Raw genomic sequence first — 27,132 nt, forward strand, 5'->3', positions numbered from 1 at the left:
CGACGATCTCCGTTTCGACGCTCGTTAGGACCGTACGCGCGTTACGAGCGTCAAAACTAAGATCGTCAAAAAAAATCTGTTTAAAAAAGTATTATGTTTAAAAAAAATATGCTTAAAAAAATCTGTTAAAAAATTCTGTTTAAAAAAAACAATTTTCTGTTTAGAAAAAAAAAACAGCGTGGGTTTAAAAAATCTGTTAACTAACGTACCTGTGAAGCGGATCCTTAATCGTCGTAACCCTCCCCTTGGATTGCTGGTGGTCCCACTGACCGATGTCCGCGATCAGAGCCCAAAACCCTAAAAGCGTGGGTTTATCAACAATTACCAACCCCTGTTTACACGAATGTTTATTAAACGTTACATTAATATTAAATCTTAAATTTTATATATTAAAATAATAATAATAACAATACAAAATTTGTGTTAAACGTACCGTCCTATATAGATCCGTAGCGATCTCAGCCTCCGTATACAAACCGCTATGCACCGCAAAGTCTGCAAGTGACATAGAACGCGCCTGGCCAGCCATGCGAAACGAAACCTCGGCTGGCTGCGCGGGGTCCACAGCCTCATTTGGCCGACGAGGATGAAACTCGAACGACGACATGAACTCGATCAGTATCTCCCTGTAGCTCGGCGTAAACGATAGCTCAAATAGTCGATCCCATGGTGAATCACGGGGAACAAACTCCCGCGCCCAATCTTCCGCCCCGAGCTCCCGGAGGTAGGGGTGTGCACGGTTCGGTTCGGTTCGGTTTTGAGCCGTAACCGTAACCGAAACCGATATGATCGGTCATTGCACATCCTTAACCGATCGGTTCGGTTATTTCGGTTTCGGATAATTCGGTTAATTTTCGGTTAATGTTCGGTTACGGTTAAATAACCGTTTTTTTATTTTTTATTTTTCAGTTTTTATTTTTTATTTTTTTTATAGTTTGTGTAAGTTGTTGTTGACTTGTTGGGAAGGTAATTAAAAAAACTAACAGCTCACATGAAAGTTAACATGAAAGTAACAAGGATCTTCATTAACAACTAAAGCATAAACAAAATGCAACTTAAACCATTAGCAAGATAGCAGCTAACTAGACAAGCAAATGTTATACAATCCAACATAAGGGTTTAAATCCAACAAAATAGCATCATAATGTTAACCCGAAAATCTAAAGTAGGCACGTGTTACGTGAAGCCACAACAATACAAAAAAGTTGCTAGAGTTTTAAAGTTATCAAAGTTTTAAACCAAAAACGCTAAAAGTTCTACTTCTAGACGTTGTCCCAATCTTCATCTTCATCATCTTCAACAATCGAGTCTTTGGGCGTTTTCTTTCCGGGTATGCAATCTACAAAAGCGCACATAAATAATTAATATTTAAGTAAAAATAAGAACATGTAAGTTAAAAATGTTATTACCAATTTCCATATTCTCCAAAGCATCAACCAACACCTCTAGTTGTTCACCATGCACATAAAGATCTTGCAAATCTTTTGGTGTAGACCGTAACCAATCTTGGGCACAAATCAATCCCTCTGCAGTTTTAGGAGTAAGAGAGCTCCTATATTTATCGATCACCCTACCACCGGTGCTAAAAGCCGACTCGGATGCAACAGTTGAGATCGGCATTCCTAAAACATGCTTAGCAATTTCAGAGAGAACAGGGAACTTAATCTTATTTGCCTTCCACCAAACTAAAACATCAAATGTTTCCTCTCTTTTTTCCGTTCCATCCCGTAAATAAATTTCTACTTCATGATCATCAAGAACTTCTTCACCTTCCTCCTCTAAATACTTCTTGTAACCATCTTCTAAGTCAACACACCCAACATCATCAACCAAATTACGCGAGGATGACGAAGTACTTTGTCGCTCCTTTGTTTTAGCTACCTTTAGTTTATAATGATCAAACAACTCCATTAATGTTTCTTTCACTAGCTCCTTGATTAGCTTGATTTTTATGGAACCTTTGCCATGTATCAAACTTAAAGAATAACCAAGATAAGACATCTTATTCTGTGGGTTTAAAACAAGTGCCACATACAACAAATGGTTAATATTGTCTAAATTATCCCAATACTTCTCAAACTTTGTGTTCATAGACAAACCCATGGCTCGCTTCTTCTCATCAATACTTAAACACATACTTGCTATACTTGAGTGCATTTTGGAAAGCTCAACAAAAAACCAATTTGCGGTCACATATTTAGACCCCGATATCTTCTTTGTCACATCAAAAAATATCCTCAAAAATTCCATGAATAGCCTAAAACAATAACATCTCAACAATATTATAATACATATACAATAATAAAAGGAACATTAAGTTTCTGTGTTACCAAGTTTTGTTACTATACAAACCTGATTAAAGCAAATGATTGTGGCTAAGTATATTTTTTTAGTTTCCACATGAAACCTAAATAAGATCTTACTAAAAAAATAAATTTTAATTTTTAATATTTTTAAATACAACTTGGATCATAAATAGGCTCTATCTCTTTATATATGTATATTACAATAAAGGTTAAAAGATAATGTACCTCGCATTTTCCCAATCTTCTTCATCGGGTGCCCCCAAAACTCTATCACTTTTTTTTCTTTTCCTTGTACTCGCCTCTTCATCGGCGACTTCGCTATGAAAATATGTTCTATAATTGATATCCACATCTTGAAGCCTATTAACAAAAAAACATATAGCATCATAAGATATTAGATAATTAGTATCAGACATAACAAATAAAATTTTGCGACAAAATATTAAAAAATACCTATCAAATGCTTTTGAAAACTTAAGTGCCGTTTCCAACATTAAGAAAGTTGAATTCCATCGAGTATCCACATCAAGACATGGTTTCCTTTTAGAATCAATCTTTTCGTTCTCAACACAATCTTTGAAGGTTAGAAACCTAGAAGGAGATGATCTTATATATCTTACCGCATTTCGAATCCTAGCTATGGAATCAACTTGTTCTTCTAAACCATCCTTGACAACAAGATTTATGATATGAGCATTGCATCTCAAATGCATATATTTTCCATCTAACACGGAATGAGGACCTTTAAGCATTCTTTTTAAAAACTTAATTGCTCCATCATTTGATTAAGCATTATCAACGGTTACCGTAAAAACCCTATCAATGCCCCAATCTTGTAAGCAACGATAAACAAGTTTTCCTATTGTCTCACCCTTATGATTTGCTATTTGACAAAAGTTTAGAATTTTCTTCCTCAAAACCCAATCTTCATCAACCCAATGTGCGCTAAGACACATGTAATTAAAGTTTTGAACGGATGTCCATGTGTCGGTTGTAAGAGATACAGTCTGACCTCTTAAAACTTGTTTTAGTTTCTTTTTCTCTTCTTGGTACACCGACAAGCAAACCCTAGCTATTGTCCATCTAGAAGGAAACTTAAACATAGGATTTAAATCCCATACGAATTCTCTAAATCCCTCATCATTAACTATACTAAACGGTTGATTATCTTTTATGCACATACGAGCAAGAGAGATTTTACATTTTTCTTGGCTAAAAGAATGAGAAGCCAAGCTACCAATGCCTTCCCCCGAACTTTTAGGCTTAAAGCTCAATTTAGATTGTTTTAAATCAACCTTCTTATAAAGTGGTGACTTGTGGCATACTCTCAACAAATGATACCGCAAGAGACTCGTACCATTTGTTTTAGAACCGGCTGCCATCCATTTTAAACAATAACAACATTTTGCTTTCTGAGAAACTTTATCAAATGTAAAATGATCCCACACGAATGATCTTTTACTACCACCTTCATTGTTCTCTTGTTCTGTGTTTTGCTCATCAACACTATCAACTGGTTCGTTCAATGTTTCTTTAGTTACATCAACATCAGGGGTCGCGCTACTCGATTCTTCCATCTACATTTACACAGATTTACAAAACAAATACCCTTATAAGCATTTAAATAGTTAAATTTTTCATTCATATTTGTTCTCCATTCTTTATAACCTTTTATAACCTGGTAGTTTAAACCTACTGTTAACTTCAAATTTGCATAAAAAAAAAGTCAAAATGAATTTCATGAATAGCTACTGTTAAGAATAAAATCTCTCATTAATAATAGCTACCAGCCTACCATTAAGAATTTCCATCAAAAATCAAAGTAAATTTCAAGAGCAAATTATACTAGCCAGTAGATATGTTAAATTTAAGAATTTCCATCAATAAAATCTCGTACCCTTTTACAACCATATGTATAGAACAGAACAAATTATACTAACCAGTAACCGTATATGAGTTTCAATCGACCTGTTAACCATTTTTATAAGAACAGAACATAGACTTACAGTAGAACCGAGATCGTCAAGCAGAGAAGCGACGTCGAGCAGAGAAGCGACGTCGAGAAGAACCGAGATCGTATGAGCAGAGCCGGAAAGTTGGAGCGTCGTCTTCTTTGAGCGGGAGAACAAGAATGACGATACGTATTATGATCTAGGGTTTGAATTGGTTTTCACTTTCATTTGTTTATTAGTATAATGGACCTACAGTTGACATTTGTTTTTTATTAATGTAAAATGGGCTTAGTAACTTGGGTCTAAAAACAATGGGCTTCTTAAAAACTTAGGACTAGATATAAATATAATCACAAAAATATGCATTGGGCCAATCGGTTCGATTATGGATAAATCGGTTCGGTAAAATGGGCTTAACCGTAACCGGACCGATTTTTTCGGTTATTTAAAAACGGATAACCGAACCGTCGGTTAAGGCTCGATTCGGTTATTTTCGGTTCGGTAATTTCGGTTATTTCGGTTTCGGTTCGGTTATTTCGGTTATACGCTCACCCCTACCCGGAGGGTTTTCCAAGAAACCGCAAAATGGGCACCGACGTGCATCTTCCGAAGCTTGTCGCAACGGAGAGCAGCGTCGGACTCCGGAGGAAACTCCAAATACGGGTGATTCAGGAGAGGATCCGCCGGTGGACGCTTCTGCTTTTGCGGCTGCTCCGGATTAATTTCTTCTAGTTCCATTTCAGCATCCATCTTTCTCGTCCTGAAAACCAAAAGATTTATTAGATAAAACAACGATTGTTTACTGTATTTTAATATAAAATAGTTTTCTGCGACGTTTAAACACCCGTTTGCGGCTGCGTTTGCAGCCGTTTAAACACCCGTTTGCGGCGTCGAAATAAGTTCGTCTTTAAAATATACAACGACGAACTTAGTTTCGACGCTCGTTAGGGACCTACGCGCCTTACGGTTCGACTTCGACTAAATAATAAAAAAATATATATTTTAACGACGAACTTAGTTTCGACGCTTGTTAGGCCCGTACGCGCCTTACGGACGACGTCGACTAAATAATAAAAAAATTTAGTCGACGTCGTCCGTAAGGCGCGTACGGGCCTAACAAGCGTCGAAACTAAGTTCGTCGTTAAAAAATATATTTTTTTTATTATTTAGTCGAAGTCGAACCGTAAGGCGCGTAGGTCCCTAACGAGCGTCGAAATAAGTTCGTCGTTAAAATATAAAACGACGAACTTAGTTTCGACGCTCGTTAGGGACCTACGCGCCTTACGAGTTAGTGAATTAGAAGATTACTATAGTCATTAGCTAAAGACAAAGAAGATAAACATAAAATGTTTTCGAGTATGGTTGGGGTAAACGCGTACATATGTTTTAGATAATCGATTCAGGTGCATCTAATACCATATATAATATTCATCCCATACCGAGAAAAAAATTGAAACAAATCTCATACACCGTCTCATACCCTGAATACACGTCCCATATGTTTTGGTTTATCCGTCAAGTCCTAGTTTCGTTCTCATCCCTACCATATGTACTCTTAATTCCTTATGAAGTTACTAAGAAGCCAATCAAGGGAAGAAAAGTTTTCAACTTGTCAAACAGTAAGTAACTCAACTAGTAGCATCAACATAGACATGAAAACCAAATAAGTTAGAAACAATTTGCAAACACATGCTACACAAGAAATATGAATTCATTCAGTTTCTATTTTGTTTATGTTACTATAACAAGTAACCATATATGCAATATGAATTTGAACACGGTTCATACATACAGAAGATTCATATCTTCAGCACAGAAATACATACGGGATTCTTTGGCTGAAACAACAGGTTTATTCCACTGAACCAAGCTCAACCAAACCCTAATCACTAACCAAACCCTAACTTACCTAAAAAAACATCTAATTTACGGATAAAATACAAAAAAAAAATCATAATTACTTGAATAGGTTGACCAAATACCTGTTTTATACTTCGAATTCGGGTCGTATACGGTCGAATTTGTCAGTCGCCTCTCTTCTTTGTGCGTTTTTTTGTGCGTATTATGATTTGGGGAAGAACAGAGCTGCGTAGGCATTTCCCTGATTTAAATCAGTACCTCTACGCAGCGTAGAGATCCCTACGGAGCGTATAACAATAATCAGTTTACCATTTTACCCTTCTGTTTTGGGCAATACGAGGCTGACAATAAGGGTAAAAAAGTCATTTAAGAACCCCATATAAGCTGCGTATGGATCTCTACGCTGCCTTTTACTATTATTATTATTATTATTATTATTATTATTATTATTATTATTATTATTATTATTATTATTATTATTATTATTATTATTATTATTATTATTGTTATTATTATTATTATTATTATTATTATTCTCCTGAAATTTACAGACGCTGCGTGAAGCTCCATACGCAGCATAGACAAAGGTTGTAAAATGACCTTTTTACCCTTACAGTTAGCCTCGTATTGCCCCAAACACAAGGGCAAAATAGTAATTTGACATGTATAGGTTTTGAAATTTTGGTTTGGGGGGAAATTGTCCGCCTTTTACATACGCTGCGTATGGATCCATATGCTGCGTATGAAAATGCTCATTTTACTGTTTTGCCCTTGTGTTTGGGGCAATACGAAGCCAAACACAGGGGCTTTTTTGTCCTTTGCACTACATACGCTGCGCAGGGATCCCTACGCAGCGTATATAAATTTCCATTTTTTTATGTTTTTTTTTGTGTTTTTCTTTGATAAATAAGACAAAAATTATGAATAAATTATAAAAATTGAAAATGATACAAACTTTATAAATTAAAAAAATTCTACAATTTACAAAAATACAAGTTTCCGGTTAATCTTCGATTTCATTTATACTCGGTTCTCTGTCTTTGTCTGCTTTAGGATTGATTAACTCGTAGTAGTGTTGTAACCGCGGTCTATACATTTCTTCCCACCGTTCCGCTGCTATTGATCGATGTGTCAACCACAACGGGGTCGCTAAAGGCATGGGGTAGTCTCCTTCCAACTTAGCATGTATGAAGTGTCCCCTGTCAACATGTACGAGCGTTATCGCTTGAGGTCGTGGATCTAGTGGGGCATCCGTTAATGGGAAGATGGTAGTGCTCCATTCGATGCTTAGCACGTGGAGGACAATATTATACCTTTGCGCTACGAGAAGCCCTACCTGGGGCATTTCCATCCAGTGACTTGGACCGCACGCTTTCAATGAATGCCATTCGATACTCTTACGTATTCATTCAAAGTCTCCTTTGTTATATGTTTCGAATATATGCTTCCAACGCGCCTTGTTATGGTCAATCTCCAGTAGTAAATCTCTTCGAATATTGGACCATGCGTGTTCCGAAAAACCTAACCCGACAGCCACAGACCTGTACCCACAATGACCGTCTGGGGTCACATCTTGTATACGCGATATGTAAGAGTGAAACTCTGAGGGAATTTGATCCTTAAACCTCTGAATGCTTAACAAGTGCTCGTCCCCCTTCATTAATGGAAAACCCTTATCATCCCGCGTCTCTTTGTTTTTATAACTCGTTGAACTGTTTCGTTGCATGTTAGGTTTTTCAGACTTTATAACCGAACCAGTTCCACGAGAGCCCTCTGACGGTACGTATGAGCTGTGTCGGGGTAAATCGTACCTATGTTTGGGGGAAGCGGTATATACGTTGCTGTCCTCGCCATATGAGCTGTGTCTCGCAGCTTCGTCTAACCTCACAGCTTCATCTAGCCTTTCTTGTACTTTCTTTGATGTAGGCCGACCGCGAGTATTTTGCTGGACGATCGGTGGTTTCTTGCTTGAAGATTTCGGGTTGAAGACCGCTTTTATCTTTGAAAGCAAACTCTTTTGCTGAACGGGGGACTGCGCCTCTAAATGTTACCGCACATTATTTAGCTCTGCTACAACATCGACCTCCTCGTCTACCAGTTTACACGGGAGCAAGTCAAGCTTACGCCAGAATACATCTATGTCGTCGAGTTGTATTATACGCCCTGCACTGTTAAGTTAATACGGTGTGAGAAACAGCTAAATCGTACAAAATAACAAAAGGTTTGTAGTTTTAATATTTTTTACCTGTACATTTGTAGTTTTCCAGCCTACAAGCACACGGCAATCCATTGCTAAGCCACATATGGCAACCACATGATGCGTTAAGTTTCCGCAACACCTCCATCTTCCTCAGTAGCTCTTTTGCCAGCAAATCAAGTGCTTCATGGGAAACCTTTCCACGTAGGTTGTCCAACATTCGGTGTCTGTGGTGGTTCATCATTTTTTCGATGCTCTCAGTGAAACTTTTTTGTATTTCATCGTACTGAGTTTCAACTATATCAATGATGCATCTTGCTATTCGCTCCAGTGAACTCCCGCACGTAATTTATCTTTTTAAATTTGCGTGCTGGCTCTCAACTCTGTTGGTGGTGCGCTGACCAAAGTTGCGACACTTATCGGTCCACGCATAAACGAACATTTCTTTATAGTCTTTGAGCCAGTTTTCGTAGACGTAATCATAGACACCTGCAAAAATAAGATAATGAAATGTAAAAGCGTGTGTAAAATATAATAGATTGGGTGAGTCGTTTGTTGAAGGAACACTTACTTTCTCGGTTGGCAACCACGAGTCAGTTATACATTTTCTCCAAGTTGTACTTGTACATGGGCTCTGATGAAGATTCGTACAATCTCCGCCAGTACGACATAAATTTCCCCCAATCTTCTTTATCGAACCCTTTCTTGCACTGTCTAGCTATATTTTGTTGGATGTGAAAGTGGCATAGAAGCCTGGTTGCGTTCGGGAATACTTTAGAACACGCGTTAATTAGGGCAAGCTCCCTATCCGTGACTATCACACGCGGCATCATACATTCATGCAATATTGACTTGATCCGCTCAAGCACCCACACGTAGTTACCCCTTCGTTCTTTACAAATAACGGCATGTGCGATACAAAAAGACTTCCCAGTCGACGTCATACCCACAACCTGGACAAATGGCATGTTGTAGAGGTTTGTTTTGTAGGTCGCGTCGATCAACATCACGTGCGGGAATGCACGCCACATAGTGATTGAATAAGGATGAACAAAGAAAATCTCTGTTACGACATCTGTTTTGGGATCCTGTCGGGTGTCGTAAATGAATCGGCGGTCATGCAGCAGGCTTTCCAGTGCCTGAATAGGATTCTTTCCGTCCATTATTGTCGCTCTAATTTTTTGTACCGCATTTTGCACGTCTTTCTGAACGTGCAGGCTGTCGGGGAACTGCTTTCTTAGGGTTTGAAATATGATACGTGGCTCCATGTTTTGAGCAGTTAGCTGCTCCACTAGCTTGTATTCGGCTTTAGTAAATCTTCGCACAAAAGCGTGGCCCAACAGACTCGTCGTAGGTTCGTGGTTATGGTTCGCACAGTCCACTTTTAACTCCCACGTGTCATTCGTCACGTCCCGTATGGCGAGTAATGAAAATGGGCAACCGATTTTTTTGCTACCAGCTTTCCTAACTGTTGCTTTACTACGGTGCTCACCACTACGGTCGCACACAAGCCATACCATCCCAGTAGTACCGCCAATATTTTTAGATCGGCGGGTAACAATTACGTAACCATACTCCTTTCCCATTTCTTGTACCCAATTCTTCAAATCAGTTAGAGACATGAAACGCTAAAAAAAGTTACGTTAATAATAATAATAATAATAATAATAATAATAACTCTAATAATAATAATAATAATAATAATAACTCTAATAATAATAATAATAATAACTCTAATAATAATAATAATAACTCTAATAATAATAATAATAATAATAATAATAATAATAATAATAATAATAATAATAATAACTCTAATAATAATAATAATAACTCTAATAATAATAATAATAATAATAATAATAATAATAATAATAACTCTAATAATAATAATAATAATAATAATAACTCTAATTCTAATAATAATAATAATAATAACTCTAATAATAATAATAATAATAATAATAATAATAATAATAATAATAAGTTACGTTAATAATAATAATAACTCTAATAATAATAATAATACTAATAACTCTAATAATAATAATAATAATAATAATAATAATAATAATAATAACTCTAATAATAATAATAATAATAATAACTCTAATAATAATAATAATAATAATAATAATAATTCTAATAATAATAATAATAATAACTCTAATAATAATAATAATAATAACTCTAATAATAATAGTAATAATAATAATAATAATAATAATAATAATAATAATAATAATAACAACAACAACTCACACTTAAGGGACTAATATGGTCATTATTGAAACTATTTTAACTGAATGGTTTAACCAGGTTAACTTTTATATAAAGATTTCTTCTTTAAACACTAACTCCGTTAGCATACTTAACTGAACAATAATAATAGTAATTATTTTAATGTGATACCTCATTTATTTGAAACGGATTTCCCGGGGTAGATGGTTCATAAAGTGATGTGTTACGGGGCTCATAACCATATCCACCATGTTCTTCGTATCCACCGTAGCCTCCGTATCCACTGTAACTTCCGTATCCACCATGTTCTTCGTATCCAATGTATCCACCTTCACCCCCGTATCCACTGCAACCACCTTCACCCCCGTATCCACCTTCACCGCCGTATCCACTGTAACTTCCGTATCCACCTTCATCCCCGTATACCCCGTAACCCGGATACGATTGCTGCGTCAGGTAATATGGTACATCAACAGGTGCATTCTCAGCACCGTATCCACTTTGCTGCATGTACGGAGATTCATACTCGTATCCGTAATCTTGATACACTTGATGTGCCGGGTAATTTGGTTCATCAACAGGTGGAGTGGGAGTCTTGTTCAAATCTGGCAACTGTGGTTTTTTATCAACAGGGACTTCAGACACAACCTCCTCCTCTTCCTCATTGGTAGCATTTGCTCCCCATGTGTCGTTAGAATAGCGATTACCAAAATAATTATCGTTCCAAAATGATGACATTTTAATAAGATTGAACAAAAAACAGAACAAATGATTTTGGTTTGGGGTGTAAATTCTCTACTGAAGAAGACTATGAAACACAGAAGAATAGAAGAAGTGCTTGTGCGTGCGAATGATGAAAAGAAAGCAGAGCTAAATAGACTTTTAAATTTACTCAAATAGGCAGCGTATTGATCTCTACTCCCCGTATTGCTTTATTCACGTGCCTGGACAACATCGTATCATTGTCAAATCAGTCTGACATATGCTACGTAGAGACCTCTACGCAGCGTATAGGGTTAGCAGTATACGCAGCGTATAGGTCTCTATGCAGCGTATGTCAGACTGATTTGACATGGTACTAGGTTTGACTGTCTGGTTGTGTACCTACCCCTTACATACGCTGCGTAGAGGTCAATACGCTGCGTATTTAGGTAACCCTATACGCTGCGTATTGGTCAATACGCAGCGTATGTAAACCCTAAGTGTGCAGATAGGCAAACTCGGTGTGCAGATAGTGAGAGCCATATGGTATTATATACCCCCCCCCTTCCCTCCCCCCATTACCCAAATTTAAATATATTGACTACCAGAAAACCCTGATGTTTCCTACGTAATTATCCGTCAAAAATGTGTATAAATCAGGCATTTCCGACAAAAACCTTGTGGAAAAAGCTCGTGGGAAATATTTCCTACGTATTTTCGAAAAAACTTTCAACAAATTTTTGACAGAAAATTATGTTGGAAGTTTGTTGTGCATTTCTGACTAAAGACAAACAATGTATATATTTTTCCAATGTATATATTTGTCCGAATTAATTACACCGTTAGTTCTTATGGTTTCTTAAAAGTAACAAGGTTAGGTTTAAGTGCTAACTTTAAATTTTGTAACATGTTTGGGTAAAGTAACTTCTGTTAAATTTTCGGCTAGTTTTCTATAAATTGACTAAATTGCCCTTTTTAACTAAAGTGACCATTTCTGTAATATTAATTATTAAGTATCATTAAAGTTGATTTAAATTCTCTTTGATGTTAAAAACTACCTCCATCATTTCTGATTTTCTTCCTTTCTCCCTGTTAGTTGTTACCCCTCATCCATACCCAAAATCATTGTTTGGGTGTTCGTTTTAGATTTTATATAACATCTTCTGTTATAAATATTTACCGGATAAAGACAAGATAGCAACAATTATTTTTTCAAACCTTTTCAATTTGAGTTGCATGTGAAACGAAAGCTCTGTGCATTTGACTTTCTTTTGCAACTCATTGGTTCTCTTGCATTCGCACCGCAGCCCTCTTGCAACCGATTCGAAACAAGTCAAAGCAACAAATCGAAACAAGACAAACCAATAAATATGATTCCACTCACATATTCAATCCTCTTGTCGAAGAATTTTTAGTTCTTCACTGAACTGCAATTGAATCTTGTGGCATTATCAGAGTGTTTTGTTTAGAAAAGAGAGCTATAGGGTATTAAGTTTTTTTTTTTTTTTTATAGCATTTATGTATTTTAATTATTTTTAAAAATAACATAAATGGTCCTCCAACTAATTAACTATCTTAATAAATTAGAAATTACTTTAATACCCTTGAGCTTAACAAAAAGCTTAACAGAAGTTTACGTTAGTACCCAAACTTCTTACAAAACTGAGAAAACCTAAACTTGTTACTTTAAACTCTTAATACCCAACTATGTAATTAACTATATTTTTTTCCTATGCATTTCCAAAGAACAATATTATTTTTTTATTTTTATTAATTATTATTAATATATGTTTAATTTTATATCTTGTATTAGTAATTAACCATAATATAAGTTTAATATTATCTTATTCATTTTTATTCTTTTGCTTTCCAACGCATTTCCAACAAATATTAATATTATTTGTTTTTTGTTTTCTTATTTTCTTATGCATTTTCGACAAGCAACATTATCATTCTTACAAACAATAAGTATATTTATTTTCTTTTTGTTATTGTTGTTGGTGCAGTTTTTGTGTCTGATGTTGTTCGAATAGATTAGAATTATTTTATGATGATTATGTAATAGTTAGTGAAACGGTCAAACGAATGTGTATTGACCCGCTCGTTTAAAGTGGTCAAACGAGAGGATTATGTGTTTGACCGTGTGTGTTTGCAAGACAAGTGGGTGTGGGTATAAATACCAACCCCTTGTTCATTTGCAAAGGTGAGAGAGTGAGAGAGAGTTCTCAGAGAGTTTGAGATGAGGTTTTAGTGTTTGGGGGAGAGATCACCACTTGGTCTCTCTCCGAATGTATACTCCTTTGATATTGTTCGGTTATCTTGTAATCGGGCCGTTTTGTAATGTTATACAACCGGATTAATACAAAGAAATTGTTTGTTTGTCTCTAATCTCTCCCGTCTTGAACTTAATCACTCACTAATCACGGTTTCGGTCTGAAATCACTAACCTACAATTATGCGTTTTATTATTATTATTGTTGATGATTTAGTAATAAATTAATTATTTCCTATGCTTTTTAGAAGAAAAAATTTATTATTATAATTATATTTTTATTTTTTTAGTTTCCTACGCACTTTTGACGCCATTATTAAATATATTCATTGGTGTTTTTAATATTGTGATTATTATCATTCTTGATAAATATATAATAGATATAAGAAATTAAATATCTCTTATGTAATTAGAAATAAATATGATTTTTATCTTTTTGTTTTCTTACGCATTTTCAACCGCTTTACTAAATATATATTTTTATTGTTTTTATTATGGTCATTATTTTTTCTATCACTATTGATAAACAAATAACAAATTAGTTATTTCCTACACACTTCTAACAATATTAGGGGCTGTTTGTTTACCTTTTAATGAGGCTCTTAATGGTTCAGACCTCTTACTAGTTCAACACTTAATGGTTCAGACTGTTTGTTTCGCGAGCAGATGTCTGAATGGTTCAGACATTTACCTCTGAATGGTTAAGCATTATACATAGTCTGAATGGTTAAGACCTCTTATCTAAATTGGTCAGGCATTTGCCTCTGAATGGTTAACCATTATACCGGCTCTTAATGGTTCAGACCTCTTATTTCTTCAACACTTAATGGTTCAGACCTTTTATTGGTTCAGCACTTAACCATTCAGAAGTTGCCAAACAGCCCCTTACTTAAAAATATACTTAATTGGAGTTTGGTCAGAATTGTCCGACGCTTTTCTTACACATTTTTTTTGTCACAATATATGTCATAAAAATAGATTCTTTTCTTTATTTTTTACGCATTTTCGACAAACATTATTATTATTGTTGTTGTTTTTTATTTTTTATTTCGTAATCATTTTTTACCAACAAGAAATATCTTTTTATTGTTTTTGTTATCATAGTTATTATTATTTTTATAGATGAATAAATTGGGTACCTAACAAATTGGATCTAACAAATATTAGACTTCGCATAAGATACTGCTTTGCATTCACGTATAGGGCGGAATGCTAATATCAAAATAGGTACTATCAGAGTGTTTGATACATGAAGAGAAATGAACCACAAATGGAATTAGATGTTATTTTCTTGTTTAGTTATAAATGGAATGGAATTTAAAGGATATAAACATGGTGGGTTTATAGTTTGGTTGGACGAACCTGTGAATTAATACGAATTTATAAACATAAATATAGCACGTGTATTCACATGTTAAAACAAAGTTAGCAATAATTTTGTTATTTTTGGGATTTATTAAGTGCTTTGTTGGTTAAATTGATTTTGAAAAGGCTTATAACTTGGTGAATAAGGATTTCTTGTTTTCCAATCTTAAACACAAGAGATTCCCGTTTTTATGAAGGAAATGGATTGGGACTTGTTTGAGGTATGGGAGGACATCAGTATTAGTGAATGGTTCCCCCACCTTGGAATTTCCTATTTTTAGAAGGTTGCACAAAGGGAACCCTTTCTCTGCATTCTTATTTATTTTGCTTTGGAAGCTTTAGATATGATTATGTCGAAAACCATTAGATCGGGGTTGTTCCAAGGCGTAGACCTCTCTAATGGTGGCCCCATCAAATCTCATCTATGGTATGCCAATGATGTGATATTTTTGAAAAAATGGTATACTTCGATGTTTTTACCTTTATTTAAGGCTCATAGTTAACTAATGCAAATATAGCATTTATGGGGTGGGGTTGAGGCGGAGATTGTTGAGGACATGGCGGCTTCGCAACTATTTATCGTGGCAGGAAGCTTCCATTCGAGTTTTTAGGATTCTCTATTGGTGCCAACAAGAAAAGGATTAAATATTAGAAACATGTGGTAGACATGTTTAATTCTAAGCTCTTTATATGGAAAGTTAGTTGTCTCTCTTTCGCCGGGAGGATTACTTCGGCTAAAGAAATGTTGGGTGGTTTCCCAAGTTATTATCTTTCATTGTTTAAAGCCTTGGTCAAGATAGTGAACACTCTTGAAGGATTAAGGAGAAATTTTGTTTGGGGAAACAAAGGAGGGAAAAGGAAAAATCAAATGGGTTGATTGGGATAAAATTGTGGCGCCAAAAATTGAGGTGGGTGGTGACATTCTGTTACACCCCGATATTTCCAACATAACCCGGTAGACCCGGTGGGGAGTATCGTGGCGTAGTTGATATTATCATAGACAATTAAACATAGATATAGCACAGCGGAAGGCTTGGAATGAAATTACTATTACAGACCAAATATTCAAAGTTCAAAATAATAATTATACAGACGGTTGTAGAAACGGATCCACAGGCGGATCTAATAAATATACAAAATAATGTTTATCAGACGTTAAGGCATCCTAAGGATTTGCAAGATCCTCTATTTGACACCAACCAGCTCCCGGCCTATTGCGTTTAGTACCTGTCACTTAGTCTTTTGAAAATACGTCAGTTTACACTGGTAAATACAATTAATTGGCACATTTGAAAATGTTTCAAAAATTGGTTTAGGTGCACAAGGCACGAAAAATCTTTTATAACTTAGGACAATTAAGAATTTTAATCTTGTACACAGTTTTACATGTTTGTCAATAGATATGGGGCCCAGTATAGAAACCGAGACATGATTAAACGGCACACCACTTTTATAAACCCACAAATGAGTTATCCCCAACCTTGTGGGTAAATTATATTTTAGCATTTTGCATCTGTCGGGTGTATGCCTACACCCCGTGCATAGGTCGTGGCCACTTGCAATTAAATGAGCCGAGAATATCCAGTACACGGTCGTGTTAACCCCCAATGTTTAAGTTATCAAACAAAACAGGTTTAAACGGGTTATGCAGATTTGATAGCCACAATCTGGCTAAGTGATCCCATACCCGACCAAGCGGTAATAATTTACCATATCCCAAGCCTGTATAAGGGAAAATAAGTTAAAAGTATTTACCTGAGTTATAACTTGATTTTATAAGCAAGAATTAACAACTCAGTCATATAAATCACTTAGACACGTGTAGATAGCTTTTACCGGGGCTCCTGGTCTAGAATGATGGTATTATTAACCAATTAGATTAATAACGAGTCTTATTTAAGTCATAGACTTAGACCGGCTAGCCTAAAGAACAAAATACTGTACGATACGCTAGATTAAGCGATGATCGGAATGGAATGTTATTTTGACCAATGTTGCAGAAGGCGTTCTGGGCAGCTGATTAATCGGCGCCTAGGCGCTAATCGGTTACTTTTCGCCTAAAAATTAGCAAATCGGCCAAAAAATCGGTCCTGGTCAAAGCCAGTTAAAATCGGACCAAGGCGGACCTAGTCGGAGTTAATCGGGTGAAATCAGACTAATCGGACCTGGAATTTTTACTCATTTAAGCCGATTTTAAGATCTGATCCATGGTTTTAAAGGGTTACACGCTATAAGTTATAACCCTAATTTATTCAGCAGTCAAGATTCTAAAGAAACTTACCTAAATCAATGACCGACAGTTACAAATCCGACCATCGTCCATCGCCAATGTCGGAATGACGGGACCTTGAGTTGTCTTCTCTGACAGGACTGCAACATTCATCGGAGGTCTGATGAACAATGAACAGGGGAGACGGCGTATGAAGAACGATGGTAGGATTAGGTTTAATAATGTTTGGGTGTTTTAATATTTAACCCCTCTCTATTTTCACTAATTTACACTTGGTCCCTAAACTTCCAATTTTGTAGACAAAAAGTATAATACTAATGGCTTTTATATATAAATTATAAAATTATACATAAAAAACCCAATCCGATTAATCCCTAGGCGGTACCCCACCGCCTGACTAGTGCCTAGCGCCTTCTACGACATTGATTTTGACCCAACAAGTACGAAGACTTGTATAGTGTGGGTAAACAAAATACATTCTGGAATTTGAAGTTTAAATGATAAGGTTAAACATGTTTCTGTTAATTTATGCAAACTAGTCACATAAGTTGAACCGAACGCGTATAAGCATTAACGGGTAACCGGATGAGTCATATACAAGTTCCATATGTTATTATGCTTAAAATATGTTATGATATCAGTAAGATATCAACATGTATGCCCAGAAAGGTTTTAAAACCGAATTAAGCCTCATAAGGGCATTTTGGTCATTTAATGACTTATAAAAGGAGGTTACAAGTAAACTGAAGTTTTGGTCATAAACATTCTGTAAAAATATTTAATTTATGACATAATATCAGTAAGATATCAAATATATGCGTGGTTTATGCTTTATGGCCAAACTATGCATCGTGGGGGCATTTTGGTCATTTCACACATAGTTTTAAGGACTTATTTGGAATTATGAGTTCATGACTTATACCTACTGTAAAATATTTAAAATGGTTTTGTAAAATCAGTAGGTAACAAGCCTTGGGTGCTAAGTATGGCTTAAAACCATACTATGCACCTAAATAACGTAAAAGTCGTTAAATGACGATAATTTCGATGATTAAAAAATTTTGAGGTTATGACCAGCTTTGATAGTCAAAATATTTTATTTGTCATAACAAATAAGTAATTAAAAGTTTTGTATGCATGTCATGTTTAAAACCCATTTTAAGTGTTAAAAGGGCATTATCGACATTTAATAACATTATGCAAGAACATTTGCATAAACTCAGTATGCAATCTGACTTGACATCCCAAATAATCTTAAATATGATATTACATCAGTAGGTAATGAGTTTTATGTTAAAATTATGTTTAAAACCCAATTTACATGTAAAAGGGCATTTTAGTCCTTTTAAAAGCTTAATTTACGATTAATTATGCAACTCAGTTTATGACCAGAATATTAGCATAAAATATGCTAAATATGTTTACTAATCAGTACATACGTCATTTTCATGTTCTTTTATAATCAAAACCTTATTTTTAAGCAAAAGGGCATATTAGTCAACATTTAAGCATAATAACGGAATATTACAAATAACTCAGATTACTATATGACCATGTATTATAACCTTAGAGGGTTATAATACTATATAATATGGTCACAAAGGAACCTTAAAACAGAAAGAAACTATACTAATTCGGGTCAGAACTTAAAGTCAAAGTAGAAGTCAAACTTCGCGACTTTCGGTTACGAACCGACTCTAAACCTTGAATTGTCGGGTTGAACATGTTTACACGTGTTCTAATAATATTTACCAAGTTATTAAAGTGATAAAACATATTTTATAACATCTACATTATCGTATATGAATTATTTTAAAAACTGACCCGTTTGACTTTTTAAATTAATAACTTTGACCCGACAATTGACCAAGCAAACGTGATTACTAGGAGGTGCCCTTTTGAGGGATTAAAACCTACCTAATTACGATCACGTAGTCATGTTCGCCCCGAACAATGGCTGGACCATAATGGTTTGACTTTCGGCTTTTAAAAGCCTATAAACTTAAAAGCAGAGGCTAAGAACATTTACACAAGGTCCTAGCTTGACTTTGAACTCAAGTGGGGTCTCCTATAAGCTGGAATCTTCAAGAAAGCAAGATGAGAGTGAATTTGAAAGGTGCAAGGAAAAATGAATGAAGAACACTCCTATTTATAGTGTTTTTGGATGATCTTGGATGATGCCAAGTGTTTAGGGAGCTCCAGAGATCATCACAGGTGTCTTAGAGGTTTTAAAAACCAGCAATGGAGACCATGCTATTGAGTTTGTGAGTATAGGGTGGTATCTGTGGTGAGTAAGAAACATTTCAGCAGCTGGCAAGCTGATTCTGATTTTGGTCTCGCTCGCGCCACACACCAGAGAGAGAAGGGTCTAGCGCGACCCGCGAGGTAACCCAATTTCAGCCAAACTTGTTTAAATGTTGGCAAGTTCAGTCCCTGTACCTTTATAACTCAAATAACTTTTATGTTTTGCACTCTTGGCCCCTCAAGTTAGGTTTCAAGTATTCTTGGGAATATGACAAAATACCGTTAAGCTCCGGGTTTGTTAAAAGGCCACTCAGAGGTATAATTAAACATGTTGACGCTTTTAACGCCTTTAATTCATAAACTTTTGATTTATTTCGCAAACAGTTTCGTACGACCAACTTGTTGCTCATTAACGAATAAGAAGACCGTAAAAGGCCATTCAGAGCATAGGTTTTGCATGTTGACACTTTTAGTCCCTCCACATACATCTTTTCACTGTTTGGCAACTTTAGTCCTCCGTAGTCAACTTTTGACTTAATTAGGTTTTAGGACACGTGTCTTTACATCATTGGACATGATTTTACGAGGTGTTACACATTCACAATGTCAATATGGTGTTCCTTGCCAAACGGTGGTGGAAATTTCGAGAATGACCCAGACTCGTTATGGGTTAAGGTGATGAAGTCTATCTATGAGAAGCTTAAGACTTTTAATTATGTTCCTCTTAGTAGTAGGTGTCCTGGGTGTGGAAGGATATAGGGGTATCAAGAAAGACTTTGTCAATACGGACTTGTCCATCAAGAAAAATGTCTGAGGTATAGTGGGTGATTGGAAAAAGGATTATGTCTTGGATTGATAATTGGCTTTTCAAGGAGCCGATTCGGGTTTGGTACCCGACGTTATTTATGATCGCTGGGAATAAAAGGCCACGGTGCATGACCATATGTCTAAGCAGGTTTCAAGATCAAATCAGCTTTTAGAGCATTCACATCCATTCCACCATATTTTCACCCTAAATTACACTAATAAACACTACATTTTCTCTCTCCTTTTCAATTAAATAATATTTTTTATACCTTTATCATTACCTTTTATCTCCCCTCTACTCACAAGCACTTTCAAAATATATTAAAAAATTATAGGGGGTGAACAGTGTCCCCCCAAATATACAGATGAACAGTAACATTTTCTCTCTCCTTCACTCACAACCACTTTTTATACTCTTTATATTATAAAAACTTTACACACAGAATTTAATGGATTGGATGTGAATGCTCTTAGGCTTAGTCATCTGGCCCAAGTGAAGGTCAATTCTAGGCGAGATGTGTCAAATTAGGGGGACTTATGGAACAATTGGGTTCCCCTTAAATTGAATTATTTTGCTCGGAGGGTTTTGTAAGGTCGGGTGGCTGCCAAAGTCGAGCTCGCTAGGAGGGGGTGTGTTTATCTGGCATCTCAAGATTCCATTTCATTCTATAAAACGAACACTACCTAAAGTATAACATGGGAGAGAGGTCGAGTAACTTAAATATTCGAGATGTAATTCTCTAATTGTTTTGTTTTGTTGTGGGTTTGTGGTTTCCTCAACTTCGGTGTTGGCGCTAGTTGACCTCGTCAATAATGCTCTACCGTAATTAACTTCCCACGTGCATCAAACCATCGTTAATTCAACTAACGGTCTTTTATCCTACGTGAAGGCAATGACGTACGACTTATATTCTTAAAAAAGAAGATATTTATTCATTCATTCATTCAACCTTTCTTTATTTATTTTCAAAGCCACTTGATTATTTCAAAATTCAAATGCTGAGTTGTGTGAACTAATATGTGCTGGCGTTGAAACAGCCTCCCAGCCCAGCCTCCATTAAAGACCTTCCAATTCCCAATTCCCAATTCCAAACTATCCATCCATCCATGGCGAACTACCGATCAGAATCATACAATTACACCGATAGAGACATGCAGTTAGATACATACAATTACCCCAAAATCACCGATTTCAGATCTTACAGTGTTAACTATGCTTCTTCCTACAAACCCCACCAACCCAATATGGATATTGTTGTCGCCAATGATTTCAAATTGAAGAAAGTGAAGTCCACAAATGGATCTGCTTCGAAATCGTGGAGGTTTAGTGATCCTGAGTTTCAGAGGAAGAAGAGGGTTGCTGGATATAAAGCGTACGCTGTTGAAGGAAAACTTAAAGGGTCGTTTAGAAAGAGCTTTAGATGGATCAAAGATAAGTATCTTCATGTTGTTTATGGATAATCAATTTCGATATGTATATATATATGTATGTATGTGTATGAAATCTGTGGATTCTGATTACAGTAATAAGATATAAGTTTTTGCAGTTGTGATGGACTGATGGTGTTTGAATTTTTTTTTAAATTATTTACCGTGGGTAGGGGTGTAAACAAGCCTAGAGGCTCGAGAGCTACTCGGGATCAGCTCGGTTAAAAGATCGAATGACCCGAGTCTCCAAGCTCGAGCTCTAGCCTGAAATACAGCTCGTTTAGTTATCGAGATCGAGCCTGAAATAGCCTAAACAAGCTCAAACAAAATTCTAGTTTTTTTTTATATATAATAACAATAATAATAATAATAATGATTATAACTCAATCCTAAAAGGCCCAGTCAGTTTCAACTTAGGCCCATATGATTTAAACTAATAACGCTGGTGAGCCGAGCTTTGGCTCGTTTAAGCGATATTGAAGCGAGCTTGAGCCGAGATTTTAGCTTGTTTAAGATTGTTCTAAAAATAGCTCGAGCTCAAATAAGTAGACTCGAACCGAGCCGAGCTCGAGCTTCGTAAAAACATGACGAGTTGAGTTCGAGCAGCTCGGGCTCGGTCCGACTGATTTACACCCCTAGTTTTATATATTGAACATATATGGGATATGATTACATATTGTGTGTTTTGTTTTGTTTGGGTTTCGAAACCTTAAAGAGGAATTGAGATGCCTAGTGCCATCCATGATTCGATGTCAAACGTTGATAGGTTAAAGTCTATATCTATCGATGATGAACGTTGAAATATTTTATGCACCGTTAAAACAATGAGAGCCAAACGCATAACTTTTTTAATAAAACTGACATAGCTGTAATATAGGCATACCACAGAGGCCATCCATCCGTGTAACCAATTCTTTTACTTAATAAAAAATCAACTGTGACGAGATGGGGTTGGCCGGAGATGGTGACCGTAGTGGGTCTCGGGAGGGGGAGAAGAAGAAGAAGCAAGGGCAGTATGCCTATATTACAGTTATGCTCGATATTCATATAAAGATAAAAGAAACCCCGAATTCTGAAGGTGTTTTCTACAATTCAAGAAGAGAGTAAAGTTGACTCAGTTTGGACCAAGCACACATCAAGATGTGCATAAACAGTCCAATAATCATTTGTAAAAAAAGCACCCAATTGCTAAAAATAGTGTCGAACATGAATCAGGTATGACTTTTGGGGACCTTTATTTACAAAGATGTTGAAGAAATCAAACTAGAAACAGAACACCGAGCTTTCGAAGATCATGAGTTGACGTGAGTCTACACGTTCAATGCCAACTTCTGGGCAGCAAGTGCTTCAGCCTCAAGACTAGGCTCCCACAGGATGGTGGTTTCCGCAAGTAATCCAGTCACGGTGTATGGGTCCATGTTTGATGCCGGACGCCTGTCTTCCAAGTAACCTACACATAATCAAAATTAACCATCAAAAATCAGAATAAATGTGTTTGCTATGAATGTTAGAAATGATTTAAAAGGAAAATAGAATTCAATACCTTTGCCAGCGGCCTCAGTATCACGCCCCACACGGATTGAGCAACCACGATTAGCAACTCCCTGAAAGTTGGTAGAATGCAAATATATAAGTTGAGAAAAACTTATGATATCTTGACTTTTTTATAGAATTTAGTAGAAAGTGTTTTGTATATACCCATGAAAACTGGTTGATGCTGGCGGTTTCGTGTTTCCCGGTCAACCTTCTCTCGTTTCCTTCTCCATAAGCACTGATGTGCTCCGTGTGGCGAAGTGAAAGGTTCAAAATCGCCTTTTTAATCACCTCAAATCCACCATCTTCTCTCATGGCTTTTGTACTACAAAATTGTTTATAAAATAAATTTAAAAGTAATAAAGGTTGAAAAACATGGAAATATTAGTTTTAATTTTTAATGCTAATAATTAGTATAAGAAAGCAAATACCTGTAGTTAGTGTGGCATCCTGCACCATTCCAGTCTCCCTATCAATGCAAACCAGAAAAATTTGTGCAGTTAAATATTAGATGGAATTTGTGCAGTTAAATATAATTAATTGAAAAAATTTATGTTTTTGTAACTCGAATTCACCAAACTAATAATATATGAAAGGGTTGAAACTATGGAAAACTGAAAAGAAAAATAGCAATCAAGCAAGACTTATCTTACCTCAATCGGTTTAGGGTCAAGTGTTAGGACAACACCGGCTTGCTCAGTAATTCTCTGTTAAAACCATAAGTTATATCATTAAAAAAAGCTGGATTAGCTTCGGATTAGAACAGAACGACTAAAGAAATATTGTATAGTTAAGAATAATGATCGATGTAGATGATTTACCTCAAGGAGGTATCTCGCACACCAGATATGGTCTCCAGCTTCAATTCCCACACTAGGACCAACTTGGAATTCCCACTGTAAATAATGATTGCTGGTATAATATTTATGTTTATAATTTATTAAACATTTAGGAGAATAAGTTGGAAAAAAACCTGTCCGGGCATAACTTCTCCGTTGGTTCCACTGATGTTAATTCCAGCATACAGGCAAGCCTTGTAATGTGCATCTGATATGTCTCTTCCGAAAGACTTATCTGCTCCAGCACCGCAGTAGTATGGTCCCTGTATTTTTTTTTATAAATGAAATAAATTAAAATAATAACGGTTGTTTCGAATAGTAATCTCGTTTACGTGTAATGTACAAGTTTACGAAAAGGATGACGAATAGTACCTGTGGACCAGGGTATCCGCCTGTTGGCCAACCCAAAGGCCAGTTCACATTTGGCTGAAGCAAAGTGTACTCTTGCTCAATTCCAAACCTATACTCAAATTTCGTTGAACAAAGTAATAGGTGTGTCTTAATATCGTGAAAAAATTTTTATCTTTAAGAGTTTGAGTGCATGAAAAAGATCACCCGAAAAACCTACCACGGCACTTGAGCTACAACTTTAGGGTCACTGAAGATCTCAGCAGCCTTAGCACGTTTGTTTGTAGGGATGGGCTCGCCTTGTGGTGTGTATGTGTCACATATTACCTTTCAAAAAGGTACCTATTAGAGTTAATCTAATTTGTAACGTCGTTTTACTTAAATTCACCAAGATTACACTCACCAAGATGTTGTTCCCGCCACGGAAAGGATCCTTAAAGATCGCCTGCGGGCTGAAATAGTAAATTTCAACTACGGTTACTTCACATGAAATGAGACTTATGAGTTTTTTTTTTTTTTTTTTTTTAATAAATAAGACTTACTATAAGATAACTTCACTATCTTCTCCCGGTGCTTGTCCAGTACTTGATCCGTCATAGTTCCACTTTGGAAGCTCAGAAGGATGCTCAACAGGTTTCGAGATTGTCTACAAAATAAACGATTTAGTAACATATGATCCGTTTTTCTTTTAACAAAACTATAGTCTAATGATTATTATCAGAAAAAAAAAAGAAAAAAAAATCAGAGCATCAAAAGCCAATATACCCTTGATTTACTGCGCACATCTGTCCCAGAACCTCCGATCCTGTTTCGGTATATAAAAAGCATGGATATAAGTATTTACGTATATTAATACGAATTTTCTTTTTTTCTATGAAGGGTTGAGAATATACCAAATGTATTCAGCAATGATCTTATCAGTGTAAGGAGATACATCAAGGTTTAGTAGGTCTTCCATCCTGTTAATGGTTCCATTTGACGAAGCGCATATTCTAAACTTTGTGGACGTTTTGAGTGCGCCTTTCTTGTTCTGCTTCAAAGAAAAAGAGTTCCACATTTTGGAGGTCATAGAGCTTGGTTCCATTGAACTCTTTGTTAACCTCATCTGCCATTGCACCGACGGAGCCAAACATTGTGCCATTTTCACCTAATCATATCATTAACACAAAAACAAAGTCAATATAGAAGATACAAAGTCAACCATGTTGGTTCTTGTGACCATGGCAAGCAAATCATGCAATTTTTAACTTCATATTTTCATGTGCCTAATCTCTTTAATTGATATCTATAACCAAACTAACATAATAATTATAAAAAAAAAAAAAAAAAAAAATCACTCATTTTGTACTAGCAGATCTAGACTTTCATAAAAAAAAGTTAAAAATTCAAAAGAAAAATTATAAGCACTTTGTATGCATATATATATATTTTTTTTATGGCCCTACCACCACAATCAACCGAAATTTAATGAAATCAGGTGTTTTAAGGCTTTATATTCATATATAATTATAAAAATGATATACTTTTTCACTCACTTTATATAAGCTTTATCCAAGATTTGTGGGATTAATTTCCTTAACCTTTATCTAATTTAATATAAGACCTATTTTTCTCATCCTTTCTGCATAATTTATCTAACTTAAAAAAAAAAATATTCTAGTAACCATAAAGAAGTATCAGATCCAAAAGATCCAAAAGGCAAAAGTAAGATGCAGTCTACTTATCATATAACAACTTTTCATCAAGTTTACATGTTGCATTAGCAACTACACAAGGGCAGTTTGGTCTTTTCCACATCATAACATGCCAAAACAAGGCAGATGCAGGTAACAATAATAATAATAATAATATTAATGTATGAATTGTTATGTCAAGGAATTATTAATAAAAAATAGATCTACAACTGTATTGTCTTGTTTAAGCAGAAAATAAACAATGGGTTGGAAATGTATGATGAGATGAGGAACATACCAGAGAAAGTGGCCGGAAAGGTGGCCGGAAAAGTAGCCGGAAAGTGGGTTTGTGGCGGGAGAAAAATGGAAGTTGTAAAATGGGTATATAAAATGTTATTTATAAATAAATGAAAAAAAGGAAAAGGGTGGATTGGCCTTTGCTAATGAGATAGGGGTGGTGTGAGTTTTGGGTGGAGGATATTCGATTTTAAAGTTGTCAAAAGAAGGTCTCTCGATCATGAATGGCAATGGGATAAGGTTTTATCGCCATCCTAACATTATTTATCAACAAGATTCCTGATACTTTAGAATTATGGAATAGGTGGCGTTTATTTAGTGAAACAATAGCGTGTTTAACATCACTCGTGATCAGAGGTTTGTGGATATTTGTGGGGTTAATGACACCGATCTGAAAAAGAACGGCGACAAACGTTGCAGTTTCCAACGCAACAGTCCATCTCCACGGACGTCTGTAGAGACAGTGGGTTTTGTGACTTGTGAGAGCGGTACGAGAGAAAGGGCTTCCAAACATGGTTACTACTCTTGTGATAGAGAACCTAAGTACATAATCGTGAAAAACCACATGTTTCGCTTTTATATTATATCTTAGATATAGTAAGAGTTTGAGAAAAATTAAAAAAAAATTTGGGGCAATGTATCATAGTTAAAACAAAAATGTACATTTATTTTTTTGTGTGATCCTCGTAACCTTTTATCTAAAATTAGTTTTGTATTATACATATTAATAGTAACTGGTCATGAACAGTAGTTACAAGATTTTTATAATACTATAGTTTTTTAAGTTTCCATTATTTTATTATTTTATTACTGTAATTTATTATTTTATTGTTTCCTT

General features: G+C 35.6%; 4 protein-coding genes across 4 annotated transcripts; 1 reads left to right on the forward strand and 3 right to left on the reverse strand.

Moving 5' to 3' along the window:
- Positions 1-3,091: 3,091 nt before the first annotated feature.
- LOC118482738 (zinc finger BED domain-containing protein RICESLEEPER 3-like) lies at positions 3,092-5,008 on the reverse strand. The gene is made up of 2 exons (XM_035978379.1): positions 4,811-5,008; positions 3,092-3,883 (listed from the first exon to the last, which is right to left on the reverse strand). The coding sequence occupies exons 1-2, from the start codon at positions 5,006-5,008 to the stop codon at positions 3,092-3,094; spliced, it is 990 nt and encodes a 329-aa protein (XP_035834272.1).
- Positions 5,009-8,794: 3,786 nt separating this feature from the next.
- Positions 8,795-11,294, reverse strand: LOC118482739 (protein FAR1-RELATED SEQUENCE 5-like). Its single transcript, XM_035978380.1, has 3 exons — positions 10,913-11,294; positions 8,919-9,903; positions 8,795-8,804 (listed from the first exon to the last, which is right to left on the reverse strand). Exons 1-3 carry the CDS (start codon positions 11,292-11,294, stop codon positions 8,795-8,797), a joined length of 1,377 nt encoding a protein of 458 aa, XP_035834273.1.
- Positions 11,295-21,156: 9,862 nt separating this feature from the next.
- LOC110886281 lies at positions 21,157-21,729 on the forward strand. The gene has a single exon (XM_022134064.2). It carries the CDS (start codon positions 21,284-21,286, stop codon positions 21,635-21,637), a length of 354 nt encoding a protein of 117 aa, XP_021989756.1. The 5' UTR covers positions 21,157-21,283; the 3' UTR covers positions 21,638-21,729.
- Positions 21,730-22,708: 979 nt separating this feature from the next.
- On the reverse strand, positions 22,709-26,572 carry LOC110886282 (glutamine synthetase, chloroplastic). Its single transcript, XM_022134065.2, has 14 exons — positions 26,296-26,572; positions 25,218-25,471; positions 25,090-25,129; positions 24,867-24,970; positions 24,728-24,776; positions 24,545-24,651; positions 24,349-24,436; positions 24,111-24,239; positions 23,959-24,033; positions 23,791-23,844; positions 23,569-23,606; positions 23,303-23,462; positions 23,148-23,208; positions 22,709-23,054 (listed from the first exon to the last, which is right to left on the reverse strand). The coding sequence occupies exons 2-14, from the start codon at positions 25,463-25,465 to the stop codon at positions 22,915-22,917; spliced, it is 1,293 nt and encodes a 430-aa protein (XP_021989757.1). The 5' UTR covers positions 25,466-25,471; positions 26,296-26,572; the 3' UTR covers positions 22,709-22,914.
- Positions 26,573-27,132: the final 560 nt, after the last annotated feature.

Source organism: Helianthus annuus, chromosome 10 (genome assembly GCF_002127325.2).
Source record: "Helianthus annuus cultivar XRQ/B chromosome 10, HanXRQr2.0-SUNRISE, whole genome shotgun sequence".
NCBI lineage: Eukaryota > Viridiplantae > Streptophyta > Magnoliopsida > Asterales > Asteraceae > Helianthus > Helianthus annuus.

Coding starts and splice junctions, on each gene's coding strand:
- LOC118482739 (XM_035978380.1), bottom strand. CDS start 11,294: ATGTCATCATTTTGGAACGATAATTATTTTGGTAATCGCTATTCTAAC. Junction 9,904..10,912: donor AGGTGGATACGGGGGTGAAG/GTGGTTGCAGTG, acceptor ATTGGGTACAAG/AAATGGGAAAGGAGTATGGT.
- LOC118482738 (XM_035978379.1), bottom strand. CDS start 5,008: ATGGATGCTGAAATGGAACTAGAAGAAATTAATCCGGAGCAGCCGCAA. Junction 3,884..4,810: donor GGAAAACCCTCCGGGTAGGG/GTGAGCGTATAA, acceptor GTGTAAATGTAG/ATGGAAGAATCGAGTAGCGC.
- LOC110886282 (XM_022134065.2), bottom strand. CDS start 25,465: ATGGCACAATGTTTGGCTCCGTCGGTGCAATGGCAGATGAGGTTAACA. Junction 24,652..24,727: donor GTGGCGGGAACAACATCTTG/GTGAGTGTAATC, acceptor CCTTTTTGAAAG/GTAATATGTGACACATACAC. Junction 24,437..24,544: donor GTTGTAGCTCAAGTGCCGTG/GTAGGTTTTTCG, acceptor ATTTGAGTATAG/GTTTGGAATTGAGCAAGAGT.
- LOC110886281 (XM_022134064.2), top strand. CDS start 21,284: ATGGCGAACTACCGATCAGAATCATACAATTACACCGATAGAGACATG.